General features: G+C 42.9%; 1 protein-coding gene across 5 annotated transcripts in view; it reads left to right on the top strand.

Moving 5' to 3' along the window:
* Positions 1 to 517: 517 nt before the first annotated feature.
* The window catches only part of EOGT (EGF domain specific O-linked N-acetylglucosamine transferase), a 21,364-nt gene continuing 10,285 nt past the window's right edge, over positions 518 to 11,596 (top strand). The window contains exons 1-10 of one of the 5 annotated variants that reach the window (XM_030458676.1): positions 518 to 625; positions 1,657 to 1,709; positions 2,562 to 2,786; positions 3,702 to 3,802; positions 4,330 to 4,438; positions 4,530 to 4,624; positions 5,844 to 5,948; positions 6,985 to 7,091; positions 8,913 to 9,016; positions 11,545 to 11,596. The exon at positions 11,545 to 11,596 is cut by the window's right edge and continues 41 nt beyond it. In XM_030458676.1, the coding sequence (XP_030314536.1) occupies positions 2,577 to 2,786; positions 3,702 to 3,802; positions 4,330 to 4,438; positions 4,530 to 4,624; positions 5,844 to 5,948; positions 6,985 to 7,091; positions 8,913 to 9,016; positions 11,545 to 11,596 (883 nt within the window). In that variant the 5' untranslated portion in view covers positions 518 to 625; positions 1,657 to 1,709; positions 2,562 to 2,576. The other 4 variants (XM_030458675.1, XM_030458677.1, XM_030458673.1 and 1 more) reach the window with 4 other exon arrangements.

The raw sequence follows: 11,596 nt of genomic DNA, 5'->3' as shown, positions 1-11,596 counted from the left end.
TTAGAGCTAATGTGTAATTGAGAAAAATTTCCTTTATTTGAGAAAAAGGACTTTGAGGTTTGGTGGGGCCCGGAGGGGGCTCAGCCCACACCCCTCGTTCTCCCCCAGGTTCCCTGGCTCCGGCCGGGCGTTTGTCACCGAGGTGTGTGCATCTTTTTCCCACCTTCAGAGGAGGGGACAAGGGCTCTTTCCGGAGGTGGGGAGGATTCAAAGGACTTGAGGCTCGGTACCTGGGACCCCTGCGGCGCTTGTCAAAGCAGGAACCGAGTAAAACACTTTGAAGACGTCGTGGCTTGCCCAGTAAAGGTAGCTCAGGGGCGATGCTCTGTGCTTCTGCCCGGCTTCTCGAAGGAAGCGGGGGATTAATTAACCTCTCGCCTTGTTGCAGACGGCGGGACCGGGGGATGCCGTGGGGAAGGACTCCCCGCACAATGGGGTGCCCGGAGGCTGCGTTTCCTGCGGAGCGGCGGCAGGAAAGGGCCTTTTTCCTCCCCACCCTGGGAACGCCGAACCCGGTGCGAGGCAGCGGCCTCCTTTTATTTCCGGCAGGAGAAGGAAGACAGCCCCGCCGCCTGTCCTTCCCGGACCGAACCGGGCCGGCTCGGGGGTGCCTCCCCCCAGGCAGGTACCACACTGCCCAGCCCCGGGCGTTCTCCGCCGTGGTCCAGGCGAAGCAGGCGGGCACCGGCACGGTTCCACCTGACGTCTGAGCGCCGGTACCAGCGGCCGACCCACGCCCTCCGTCCGCTTTCCCGGGCAGGCTCCTCCCTCCTCCATCCCTCCATCCCTCCCCGCCTTCCCCCGGCGGCTCTGCCCTCCCGCCGCCTCCAGGTGGGGCGGGTCCCGGCAGCCCTCAGGCCGCGGTTGCTCCCGGTTCTGGGAGGACGGGACGGGGTGTGGCGGTACCGCGCGCTCCCTTCCATTCCGTTCCGCACCGCTCCCCGCGGGTGTGAAGGAGGGGCAGGGTGGGGGGCTCAGCCCTCTCACAGCCACCGCCTTTTCCCCGCCGAACCTGGTGGGGCCGGGCCGGGCCGGACCGGACGCGCTGCCCCCGCTCCCTCCCCGGACATCTGCCGCGGCGGCATGAGGATTAAGGCCGTGAGCCAAGGCGTAACGGGAGGAGCGGGCGGTCCCATGGGCCGCGGGGCTCCCCGGGGCTGGCGGGGCTGAGGTGCGGTGCGGTACCGGGCGGGGGTGAACGCAGCCTAAGGGTTGGCTGGGGAGGGGCGGGATGGGTTCGCGGAGCCTCACTGGGCTCCCTGCGGGCCTGGCACCGGCTCTACGCTGGGTCCAGCCGAACGTGGGCCGGGCACTGGGTCCGGCGTGGGCCGCAGGCTGTGTCCAGCCGAGCGGGGGCTTGGTACCGTGTCCCGAGAGACTGATCCAGAGCTGGGAAAGGGGTGAGGGGAATCGCTGCTCTGGGACAGCGCAGCCTTGGGGTTGGGTTGCGGTGCCATCCTCCCGGGATCCTTCCCGGGGTAGGGGATCCGCTTTCCTGCCGGGATCCGGCAGCCCAGAGGGGCCAGAAGCGGTTCCGAGCTGTGGGAAGGTGGCTCTGGTTGCTGTGACTGTTTTTCCCCGAGCAGGGCTGCGGTCTGAGGAAACCTCCGTGTGCGGGACGTGTTTAATTCTGCTTTCCTCCTTCCTCCCCTCCAGCACCACGTCTGTGTACTTGGGAAATCCGAAGCAGTTCTTCTCAAAGCAAACAGGTAAAACTACTTGTCTTGGAGGAATATTGCTAAAGGCTTTAGTTGCAAGCAAGTATGCAAATTATAATGCAAAAAAAAAAAAAAAAGATTTTTAGATGCAGGCTATCCTTTTTTTTTTCTTTAGGAAGTTTAATGGTTTAATGCAAAGGTGTTGATGTTGATGAGAAGGTTGAATGGCTAGAAAGGTATTCAGTCTGCTTTAGCATACACAGATGCATGTAGCCCTGTAGTTAATTTTAAATATATATCTCAATATCTTAAGTTTCTTTAGTGTGATGTTAACCACTAAAAACAAGCATCCTGAGACAGACTAAGTTTGGCCATCCATTTATGACTACATAGTTTTCCCCTCAGCTAATGATTAGTTCCTTCCAAAGCTGAGAATGGGTTATTTTTATACTTATTTTTAAACTGAAATTCCTCCTTTTCTCACCCCTCCCCCATAATACTTCTACATTTTTTTCCCTGCTGTCTGGATATTATATGCTCTATACTTAGTTTTCCACATTTGAACTCTCAGGATCCCTTGGGATTCAGCTGAAGTAAACACACCCATTTTAGTCTGACCGTGAGCTGGTACTGCGTAATAACCCTCAGTGACTAATGACTCAAAGATAATCCTGACGTTGTATAGTCTAGTCTCTTAGTGGAAGTTTTACTTTTCCTAGGAAAAAGAAACCACCCCAGAAACACAAGTACAGATCTCTGAGTGTTGTTTGACTCTTTAAACATCCAAATGACTGACTTTGAATATCGTCCAATATGCTTGAAATGTGCTGTGCCGCAGGCATGTTAAGTGTCTTTCTTTCTCTTTTTTTTTTTTTTTTTTTAAATATTTTTATATAAGTACAGAACTCACAGGTTGCCATGTTCATGTTGCTCGTGTTTGGATTGCTACTGCAAGAAATCCTGGCTAATTCCCAAACTGAAAACCTTACTGAATTCAAACACGTTCCAGAAGAGCCGTTATATAGCTACGAAGCCATCAACTTGCCAGATGAGCATATCCCATACTTTCTGCACAATAATCAGCATATTGCTGGCATCTGTAAGCAGGACTCTCATTGCCCTTATAAAGTAAGTTGGCTTTTGTTTGTTGAAATGTTAGGTTGGGGTGGTTTATTCTTGGAGTCACAGCAGATGGTGACAGATTGGCTCCGGATCCATTCTAATATCTCTCAGGTTGGAGCTGCTTCGTGGAATTGGGGGTGGGAGATATGCTCCCACTTCTCTGAATTCTACAGCACTGCAGGAGCCAATGTTTCTAAATTTACCTGGGAAGCAGTGGTATGTTCAGTCTGGAGCTTGGAGCGCTGTCCTTCGTGTGAGCTTGGCTTTGGCATCTGTATCTGTCAGTGATGTGAAAATTTTTGGAATCCTACTCACTGGGTCAGGAATAGTGGTAATCCTGGAGCAGGCATGTTAAAGACAAGGATAATGTTGCTGTGTGTGTGTGTTCTCTTTGGAGCCTCTGTTATGCATAAAGAATCTGAGTGTTCTTTCTGAAACTCTGCTTGAAAATGGACCAAAAGGAAAGCCTTTAGTGCAAGATCATAGAATCATAGAACTAGCCGGGTTGGAAGGGACCTCAGAGATCATCAAGTCCAACCCTTGAACCACCGTTGCGGTTGCTAGACCATGGCACTGAGTGCCACATCCAGTCTCTTTTTAAATATCTCCAGGGATGGAGAATCCACCCCTTCCCTGGGCAGCCCATTCCAATGTCTGATCACCCTCTCCATAAAGAAATTCTTTCTAATCTCCAACCTAAACCTCCCCTGGCACAACTTGAGACCCTGCCCTCTTGTCTTGCTGAGAGTTGCCTGGGAAAAGAGACCAACCCCCCCGTGGCTCCAACCTCCTTTCAGGGAGTTGTAGAGAGTGATGAGGTCTCCCCTGAATAAGGTAGATGTGGTTTATAAGCAAACAGCTAAATAAAATAATTTTCTATTTTGCTGTTGTGTAACCTGATTCAGTGATTCTGTGTTACAGAAACACTTGAAGAAACTGAAATCCTGCTGGGGTTACGAGAAATCTTGCAAATCAGATTACAGGTTCAGTTACCCAGTGTGTGATTATGTTGAAACTGGATGGTGAGTTTGATTTTAAATGTTTGAAGTACAGTATGTGAAAAAAAAGAGTAGAGTGCTCAGTTTCATATTAACTGGTAACATTGTGGTATTTAGAGTTGAAAGGATGAGTCTTTGTGAAGTTATGTGTATTTATAAATAATGTATGTCTTTCAACATGATTTTTAAAAGTTTAAGGAAGAAAATAATGCTTGAAATTCTTCCTCCCACAATGTTTTCATTATTCTGATTTAGCTTTGAATTTGGATTCTTAAAATAACTCTGGATTTCCTTTCTTACCTTAAAAAACAGAGGCAAAAATGTAAAAAAAAAAAATATTAATACTCTTTTAGAGGAGAGTATCTTCAAATTGTCATTGATGTTTTCACTTACATGCAGCTGGTAAGTTGCTTCCTGTTTTGCATCTTAGATGCCAATAAATTAACAGGATCTTCTACTTTCAGTGGAAAAATGTTATCTGTTAAAGTTATTACTAGAATTTAGCAATGGACCTTGTTTTTTTTTTTTTCCTTCTTTCCTTCATACAACAGGGCAAGTGACATTGAGACAGCCCAGCAGATATTCTGGAAGCAAGCTGACTTTGGTTACATTCGGGAGAGGCTCAATGAAATGAAAACTCATTGTAAGCCTGCAACAAGAGTAGGTATTTCTGATAGATGTATTTTTCACCTGTTTTTTAAAATAAGAAAAAAAAAACCTGATGAAATCCTACTTGTTCTTTTCTTAACAGGGAGATTCATCTCTGACCTGTTCTCAGTACCTTCAGCACTGCAGAGCAACAAACTTGTACATTGATTTACGAAGTGTGAAGAGAAACCATGACAGGTCTCTGATTTGCTTATGTTACAGGAAAACCAAAGGATGGCAGGGAAAAGGGCTTCAGAATGACTTGAATAAAGCTGATGTGCCTGTTGCCATGTGCTTTACTGCTGGTCAGAGGCTTGCTGCTGAAGTCCTGTTGAGATTTACACCTCTTGATTCCTGTTTGCTGCTGCTGTCAGCAGCACAGGCTACTTAAAAACCTGAGCTCTCAGTTTTATGCAGTGATGATGGGTGAAATCCTCACTTCTGATGGAAGAGAGGAAGATTTCCTGTGTCTTCAGTGACATCACTTGTGTGTCTTCAGTCACCTCATTTCTTGATCAGGTGGTGTGCAAAATAGAATTGTTTTTTATGAGGCACTGAGAAGAACTTTCTTATGCTAGATACTTTTATACTCAAATTGGGAGTTGCATTTTTAGATACTGAAGAGAGATCTTAATCTGGATCTCCCACACCCCAATTTAAAATGCTGCCTATTGGGAAGCTGATTAAAAAAAGCATACCACTGGTTCAGGCATCACCCATTTTTCATTCTGCTTTATCTTCAAAGTCAGCATCTTGAGCACTTGACTTGAAAAAAGATGTTTTGTGGCTGTGAAACTGATACCCTTCAGAATGGGTTTTGTCATCTTCTCACCCTATCCTAATTTTAGATATTTTTAGGCATATCCTAATTTCAAGCTAGTTTAGTCAGTCCTTAGAGCTGGCAGTTTGTTTTCATGAAACCTCTTCTTGCACCTCACTCTTTGTATGTTGCATAAAATTCTAGGGTTAGTAACTTGGGTTGTGAAATCTGAGATGAATTTCAGTGAGAAGCTGTAATCTAAACCAAACAAAAACTCACTCAATGATACTCCTCTGAGTAATCACATAACAAAATCTAATTAAATTACTCATCAAGGTATGTGAAAATGATTCCTAGTAACATTCTGGGTGGATTAGTGCCATTTTCTAAATTGACTTGTAGAGCTCCAAGGACCCCACTATCTTTTTTTTGGGAATTGTGGGAAATGCTTGATTTATGCTGAAGAAATTACTCAGGTTTTAAATATGTACAAAATAATTTGCTGAATTGAGACAAACTGGCACTGACTGGAGTGTGTAAGTGAGACTGCAGAGCACTTGTGGCACCATTACACAAAAGCTGATAGACTTTTACTATATTGTTACTATAACTAGGTTCATAATTATAACTATACCTATTATATAATTAATATATTAGGTTCAAAGAAGACTTTTTCCAGAAGGGAGAAATTGGAGGTCATTGCACTCTTGATGTTCAAGCATTTTTGGCTGAAGGTCAACGCAAGAGCCCTCTGCAGTCTTGGTAAGAATCACTTGTCAAGGCTACTTCCAAGTTCTCTTCCTAATTCTCTTTTAGTTTTTCCTTGGCATTAGCAGCTGTGTGTAGGGGATTTCATATTGAGGAAACAGCTGGTCCTTTCTAAGGTCAATTTGAAACTTTATATAAAATACCTCTGGTAATTACATCCATGAGGAATGTTCTGAAATATGCTATGAGTAATTGTGTCCTATCTAAGGGCAGCAAAGGATCTGAAAATGTCTTGTAATTTGAAGTTCTAACCTTCAGGTGTTCTCTGGACAGGATGCTGGTGGTGTGCCTGAGCTGCCTATAGAAGGAGACATTAATATATATTAACGTGGTGTTCCCAGGGAGCCTGTGGCTGGAATGTGACATGGGCAGCAGCCTACAGGACAAGTGGAAGGTGCAGAGAGGGCTTTGTGGTGGCTGGTTTAGTACCATGGGTTGCATGTTAGTACTTCAAAGCTGCATTCTGCATTGCCAGTTAATTGATAAAATATGAAGGAACTGAAACCTGTATGGAAAGAGTTGATCCATGTAAGAATGAATTTTTATGCTTTTTTTTCATGTTTTCATTTTTTTTCCCCTCATTTTGCATTGATGGTCAGTTTTAGTTAAGAATAGCTGCAAAGGAGGAAAAGACTTTCATTGTCTACCTGCTCTTGTGATCTCAACTGTTCATCCTTGTTTAGATCCAGGAATAATGAATATTGCATCTACATTCATTATTCTGACCAAAGCATGAAGATATCACTGAAGTGTCTTTGACAACAGAGATGAAGTTGGATAGACCCAGAGCTGCAGGCTCTAAGGCTCTGTTACTTCTCTGCTGGTTAATTTGTAGATCAAAGATGCTGCTCCCTCCTGAGATCAAAGGCTGTGTTTAACCTCTTGAAGATCATAACCTGAAGAGCCTTCCATTATAATTTCAAGTCCTTTTAGTTGTCAGACTCCTTCAGTTTTCAGCAGTCCTGTTAGATGTACATTTGTTTAAGTGTGTTAATGACAAAGCATGTTCTGTGTGATGGTATCTTCATAGGTTTGCAGAACTCCAGACATTTACTGCCTTGAGCTTCAGGCCCTTAGAAGATGAGAAGTGTGATGTTATTATTGAAAAGCCAACATACTTCATGAAATTAGATGCAGGTAACTGGTATCTTAGTTTTTTGTCTTGCAGTACTGCAGTACAAAGACCTCATATCAAACTTGCCCATTTACATTATGCCTTTGTGATTGTCAAGTTCACTTGTAATTTGTTTTTTTTTTTTTTTTTTTTTTTTTTTAAATGATGTGACTCTTGAATTCCTTTTTTTCCCCACCACTTCCATTGATAAACTTGCAAACTTAGATTTAAACCCTTACATTTTTTTCCACCATAAATAAACAACTACATTGGAAATAAATTCCTGCCATTGGTTTTGCACAGTCATTGACTCTTGACTGGTTTTTGACAAAGTCTTTGACTTTGTGCCAAAGACTCCTCTGTACAAAGTTTTTATTTTGGCTGTGTTTCTGGATGGCTGATTTCATGTCATGAAACACAAAGCACAGGTGTAGGTGTCTGGTAGTATGTGCTCAGTAGTTGTGGATGCTGTGTATAGGGAAGAAGAAGCTGTGTCACAAAGTTCAAGGGAATAAGCTTTGTTATCTGAGTAAAATACTTGCCCTCACCCATCACAGAAAAGCCAAAACATACAAACCAAAACACAACCCTGTTTTAACCTTACAGCTTCAAGTTCAGGTGAAAAGCCACTACAGGAAGAAATCAGCACACTCATAGCAGAGAGCTGCATTATACCCAAACTCCTGAGGGTGACAACAACCAAGCCCCTTCAGTAATCAGCCAGTGGTACCTGACATTTTTCTGAAGTCCACCAACCTTTGGGTTCAGGCAGCACATTTTGCAGACAAAGGTTGATGAAAGGGAGTGTTCAGGTTGTTAACACCCAAGCAAACTGCTGGGGAGCAAGCTGTGGTTTAAACTGGGGGGTTGTGTGCTGTCTTCTGACCCTTTGTTGTACTGCAGCTGTAAACTGGATTTATTGCCCCTTTTCCCTGCAGGCCAGTACCTTATTTTTTAAGCAAAGTTGTTGCAGGCTCTGTAGCAGTGACTGTGTTAAAGCTCCTGTGCTGTCAGTTTGTACCTTTGAACAGGGTGGTCTGGCTGGGGCTCAGGGAGTGATTTTGTTGATTTTCTTCATCTCCTTTGTTTTAGGGGAGACAGGAGGCAAATTGCTGTACAGGGAGCCTGGCAGATGGTTCCTATCACAGCAGCTCTTTTGGGTCAGAATTTTAGAAACAGGAGCTGTGTGCACATGGTTCCAAAACTGGGATCTATCTGGTCTTCACTAGCAGAGAAATGGGACTGTGTTTCATCCTTTGTTTCAAGTTTTTTTTGTTTATACACCACAGTCTTAAGGTGTTAACTTGAGAAACCAAGAATGAGCAAGAATGCTCTGAGAAAAAAACAGAGAAATTACTTGGCTTTTGGCTTGTGTGCAAGTACAAGTTCTGTCTTGTAGCCCTGCAGACAGAGATTCTCTTAACCCTAATAAAGCAGAACCAAGATCAGTGCCCAAGACCTGTTTTTAATGTTCCTTTATGTCTAGCTAGTTATTCTTTAAGCAGTTGTGGCTTTTGTGTACTTCAGAAAGCAGCAGCAAACTGTAATGAGAAACAGCATGTGAAACTTCTCTTATGCTGATTATGAAATAATCCACTTGAAAACCTTTGACTGCAAAAGGGTATGGAATTTCTCTGAACTTTTTAAAGACACTGATTTCACCTTCAGGTTTCTCACCTTCCCTGGAAAGGTTTTCTTTTTTTAGGGTGTATAAGAAGCATTCACTTAGAAGGAGAAAACTAATATAAAATGCAGGATACTACTAAGGAAAAAAAGCCATGACCCAATATAAAGTGAAATGATTGATGTAGTATTTTGCTGACAATTCTTTCTTTCCTTCTCAGGTGTTAATATGTACCACCACTTCTGTGATTTTGTCAATCTTTACATTACACAGCACATTAATAATTCCTTCAGTACTGATGTCAACATAGTCATGTGGGACACAGTAAGTCTGCAGTTCTTTTAAACTATTTGTAATGGGTTGTATTTCTGCTTTACAGAGATTCTAAAGCTTTCAGTAGCCAATCCTTATCTAGCTTGCTGGCTTAGCCACATGGAAATGTTTAGTTTTTAGATTTTGTTAATGGAGGTGCATGGATAATAGTTAGGTAGCAGATTTTCTACAATGAGCCATGTGCTGTTTGAGTGCTACTCCACAGCTCAGCTTTTGCTAGTACATAATTATGGCCTTTTTTTTTTTGGTATGGCCTCAAAAATAAGATGATCTTTATTCCTAGCATGTGGCATTTAAACATTCATGGTGTTTTTGTAGACTTTTTTTGTCTGAGAATACTGAGGGGAGATTCACTCAAAACTCTTTCTTCTCTATTTGGAAAGGAATGCAGCCTTGCATCTTTCCAAAACAGTAATGTGCTGCCTGCAATAAAGAAAATAGCTAAATTAAATCCTTCTATATATCAAGCCAGGGTCCAATACTTAATTCTTTTATATAGCTTACTTGCAGTTCTCTCAGTCACCTCTTAGAATACCACGATGATATCTAAGACAAGTTTTTATAAGTGGGGCTATTTCTGCTGTACTGCTGAGTTGAAACCATGACTGTGCTTTTAAGAATACTACTACTTTTACTGGCCAGTGTTGAAGTTGTGTAGGAGGGTGTTAAGCTAAACAATGAAAAACTAGACATTCTGTAACATGCCAGACAACATGTAGAATCAGGCCCTGAAATAACACAGTTCTTGACTATGCTATTGTCCCATACCTGACTTTTTCTTATAAAATCCTTGGGGGTTTTTTTGAGTACATACTACTAGGGCAATTAATATCTAATAGGGAACTGCTATCTCCTGCTTGTTATTTAATGAGAAACCTCTTTGGCTAGAAGAGACCCTTTTCACTCCTTCTCTTACATTTTGAGAGTTAAAATAAAAGCTCCTGCCAGATGAGCAAGCTCTTTAAATGTTGTACAGGGACCTCTTAATCCCACTCTGATGGCTTTCTGGAAAGATCAGATGTTTCAGGCAGCACTTTAAATTACTTTGAAAAGCAACTCTTTGTCATATATTTCATTGTTGAATCAAGTAAATCTATCAAATGTACCTTTCAAACTGAGTGCTCTCACAGTACTAACATCTGAAATAAATCCTAAGTGCTGGAATTCATTACCATGTACAGCCAGGTGATGGCACCAACCAGCTGCTGCTGAACTCCTGATCAAAAAGGGGACTTGAGCTTATTATTAATATTTTTTCTTTTTTTTTCATAGCCCTGTTCACATTAAACAGTAATGCCCTCTTAGATGCAGGCTAAACAAAGCAGAAAATGAGTAGGAAATCCAGTGGGTGTTGATTTGCAGGCTGTCTCTGCAAATGCAAGAGAACGATGTTTATAGAATACTTTTGAGGAGAGCAGGTAGGGTTAGAAAATTATACAAGATTTGAAGATCAGTTCTTCTAAGCTGGAGAAGCAGTTCTTGTAATACAGATGGCCAGAAAGGAGTATGGCTTGCAAAAGTCATTAAAACTTAATGCCAGAAGAAGGGGAAGGAAGCATCCCTTCAGCTGAAGGAAATCTGGCACCCTTTAGGTTCTTTCCCATTTCATGAAATACTCACTCTCTTCTGCAGTCATTTGTGGATTTATTCTCAAATTTCTTGTTGAGAATATTTTCACATAACTGAACCAACTGAATGCTGAACCAACTCCAGAGCTGAGAAGAAGCTTTGAGCAAGAATCTGTAGCAGGGCTACTCTGAGGTCAGATTTAATTCCACTCCAAGAGCAAGAGATGGGGACTCTACGCCCTCAGGACATGTTACAGATTTTTGAAGGCAGAGTCCCAGCTCCTGGGCCAATGTCCTAGGGTGTAGATGGTTCCTAAAAGGATCCACAGAGCATTGCTGCAAAGGGGATGTTTTATGGTGCCCTGTAGAGAAACTTCGTGGTAGCTGTCAAAATAAAGCAACCCAAAGCTTCCTGGCTGTTTCTTCCATCAAATCAGGTCATTGGCATCAATTTGTGATACAGGTGATGACTGCAAAACAGAGGCAAATGTGAAACAGAGCTGTAGGGACTTTGTACTTCAAACATTACTGCTGCACCTGAATTCCCAAGTGTTTTTTAAGTCTTGGGAATTAAGGTTCATGCCTTCTACCATTCCTGTGATTCTGTTGCTTCAGGTTGAACTTCAGTTCTGTTGTCTCTGGGGAAAGTAGTCACTGCTCCTTGCTCATAACTCAGAAATTCTGATCTGCTGCTGAAGAACTTGTCTAGATTGGTAATTTATAGACTGTTTTATTAAAAATTAATTACCTGACAGGTAATTTGAGTTAACTGCCATTGTAAATGCAGGTTTTGGTTTCCTGTAATGTCTGTGTTCTGGGCTAGGTTGTCTTAGGTCCCAAGGTGGTGCTGCACATATTGACTGTATGTTAAGCCTTGTATATAGAGTTTGCACATCATGAAGAATTTTAAAACATGTTTTTGTGATCATTATGTCCTTCATTTCCTCCTAGAGCTCCTATGGCTATGGTGACCTCTTCAGTGAGACATGGAAGGCTTTTACTG

Source organism: Calypte anna, chromosome 12 (genome assembly GCF_003957555.1).
Source record: "Calypte anna isolate BGI_N300 chromosome 12, bCalAnn1_v1.p, whole genome shotgun sequence".
NCBI classification, from domain to species: domain Eukaryota; kingdom Metazoa; phylum Chordata; class Aves; order Apodiformes; family Trochilidae; genus Calypte; species Calypte anna.
The sequence above is the reverse complement of the archived record's forward strand: the minus strand, read 5'-3'. Positions and strand labels throughout refer to the sequence as shown.